The sequence below is a fragment of the Salvia miltiorrhiza genome, chromosome 2 (assembly GCF_028751815.1).
Source record: "Salvia miltiorrhiza cultivar Shanhuang (shh) chromosome 2, IMPLAD_Smil_shh, whole genome shotgun sequence".
NCBI classification, from domain to species: domain Eukaryota; kingdom Viridiplantae; phylum Streptophyta; class Magnoliopsida; order Lamiales; family Lamiaceae; genus Salvia; species Salvia miltiorrhiza.
In genome coordinates, this window is record NC_080388.1 from 59,780,809 (window position 1) to 59,783,672 (window position 2,864).

Below are 2,864 nucleotides of genomic sequence, written 5' to 3' on the forward strand. Positions count from 1 at the left end.
CATTTTGAAGAAGCTTATAAGCTTCTAAACAGCTTATAAGCTCAGCCAAACACCCTCTTAAAATCTCTGGTGAATATGTGCTTGAAGCTTATATAAAAGTGGTTAGTATTGAGAAAGCATCAGATAATTATTTCGTGTTTAAAGTTTGTAGCTAGGATCCTTCGAAATTGTGGTTTACATATAATAATTGAGCAAATCGACTGAAAAATTTGAACTAATATTTCTTAAATTCATAAGTAGTCATCTAATAATGGAAATGCCTTCCGGTCAATATGCTTTGGGAAAGCTACAACTCGAACAAGAGAGATTAAATGGACTTGGGAGATTGGTTACTCAGCCATCGATCAATTACAAGGCCAGTTTAATCATAGTATAACTAGAGATTAATTTATTGACCAGAAATCAGATTTTATTTTTGAATCGTATACTTGTTGAATAACACAAAACCTCATCTAACATTTTAATTTAAGCTATACACTAAATCCTCAGATTGATTATTTATACAAAAGTAGATCATCTCCATTTACACTATTATAAAGGTATAGAGCTGTCAAATTTGGATCAGTCGAGAATTTGTTGAGTCTAAGCGCATAGCCTTGTTTAATTTGACAACCCCTAAACATTTTAGTGGTATAAACAAATTACTCCATATAATATCGAAAATACTTGTACTAGTTCAAATATGTTTAAGCAATTCCGCCACGGCCAACCGTGGCCTACATCTCGCCACAAGCGGCTGAGTCTTGGGCATAGTAAGCCCCGGCGATCCGGCCATATCGACCATCTCCTTATCAAGGCGCGCCCATTCAAAGCACTGAATGAGTGATGCGAGGGCTAGGCCTATGACACGTAACGCCATGTTCTCACCGGGGCACCCTCTCCTCCCATATCCAAACGGCATCAACGCAAACGACCCTTCCTTTTTCTCTTCGATACCAATGAATCTCTCGGGCTTAAACTCCATTGGATGATCCCACACCTTGGGATCTCTTTGTATGGCCCATGTATTCACCAACAACATTGTCCCACGTGGCACCCGGTACCCCCCGACCGTGCATGCCGCCGATGACTCGTGTGGCACGAGCATCGGCCCCACCGGGCACACACGAAATGTCTCTTTTATTACACTTTGTAGATAGGGCAGGTGAGGGAGGTCAGAATCATCGACGAGTCGAGAATGACCGACCTGACGGTCAATCTCGGCTCGTGCCTTTATTAGTGCGTCCGGATTGTTGAGTAGGAGCGACATTGCCCATTCCATTGTTGATGATGATGTGTCCGTGCCAGCCGACAACATCACCTGATCAAAAATATAACACACAATTCAAACCAATCGAAAATTAATTTATCAATTTGTATAAATTGTAGTTGCATACATACCTGCATCATGCCTCTAATGATCTCATCTTTGTAATTTTGAGGATCATTCTCTTGTAACGACAAAAGCACATCGATCAACGTCGTAGTCCTCTGTTTCTCCGAATTGATATTTCTGTGCTCCTCGATCAAATCCTGCATGAAATTATCCCTCTTCTCTTGCAACGCCTTGAGCTTGCTTTCAATCTTATCCATCCCAAACCACCGCAAAATCGGCACGAAATCGCCGATATTGGTGGCGCCGCTGACTTGGAAAGTCTCCGTCACGATCTCCTTGAACCTCAACCTCTCATCCGAATTCCCCGGAACGTCGTCGTAGTATCGCTTCCCGCCGATCATCATCATCATCACGTTCAGCGTCATCTCGAAGAAGGCGGATTTCATCTCAACTACTCGGTATCCGTCCTCGCTCTCTCTGCCGCCGCTGAGAAGGCGGCGCACGAGGCGGCGGACATCGTCCCGCCGCACGCCGGCGAACGTCTGGACGCGGTGGGCTGAGAGCATCTCGACGGTGGCGATGCGGCGGAGGTTGCGCCAGTGGTCGCCGTAGGAGGCCCAGACGAGGGAGGTATAGCCGTAGCCGAGGTGTTTTCCGGCCAGCAGCCTCGGGCGATTGGCGAAGACGACGTCGTTCTTGGTGAAGCATTCCTCCGTCGCGGCGGGGGAGGAGACGACGAGCACGGGGCGGGAGCCGAACTGGAGCAGCAGGATGGGGCCATATTTTTGGGAGATTTTGGCTAGGGTTTGATGCAAGGGTTTTTTGAAGAGATAGAGGTGGCCGAGAATTGGGAGTGAGAGCGGCGGGCTTGGAGGGTAATTTAAGGTTTTCGTGAGGAGAAATGGGCGGAATAGTAGATACAAAACAAAGAGAAGCCAGGAAATGAAGAGGAAGTGTGAGACTGAGAATTCCATTAATGCTTATAGCAGAGCTTGTCTTTGTGAACAAGATACGATTTGTTACTACTATAGTACCTTATTAATAAGCCAATTTTAATCGATGAAAATTATATGACATCGACCCAATCAGGGCCCCACATCTATGTAAGTTGAGAGAGAATTGGATTTTTTATATATATGCCACACATAGTCGTGCACGTTATGTTGTAAAGGGCATGTCATGTTCCTTATTTTAATAAAATTGATACAATTTACTTGATTGAGAATTTTTATTTTTAAAAGTAGACTTTATCTATTCTCACTTTTTTCATAGATAAGAATCAAGTAAAACTAGCTTGAGTAATAGAAATAATCAAAAACTTTGAAATATTTCAAAATTTCAATCCATCAAAATAAACAAGAAATTAACCTTATTACTTCTATCTATTAAAATTAATTTTTCAAAATAAACGTCCCGATCCCCAGGGGCGGATCTACAGTATGGCTGCACTGGGCTCCAGCCCAGTGCAAGCCCAATATTTTTTCTAATATATATTCTTCCTATCTACATAACCCGGCCCAAATTCTAGCCCACAGCCCAGCCCAACCTA

At 43.5% G+C, this 2,864-nt stretch overlaps 1 protein-coding gene across 1 annotated transcript; it reads right to left on the minus strand.

The window, feature by feature from the left end:
• Positions 1 to 453: 453 nt before the first annotated feature.
• On the minus strand, positions 454 to 2,353 carry LOC131010759 (cytochrome P450 81Q32-like). Its single transcript, XM_057938423.1, has 2 exons — positions 1,381 to 2,353; positions 454 to 1,300 (listed from the first exon to the last, which is right to left on the minus strand). Exons 1-2 carry the CDS (start codon positions 2,287 to 2,289, stop codon positions 677 to 679), a joined length of 1,533 nt encoding a protein of 510 aa, XP_057794406.1. The 5' UTR covers positions 2,290 to 2,353; the 3' UTR covers positions 454 to 676.
• Between the last annotated feature and the right edge of the window lie 511 nt (positions 2,354 to 2,864).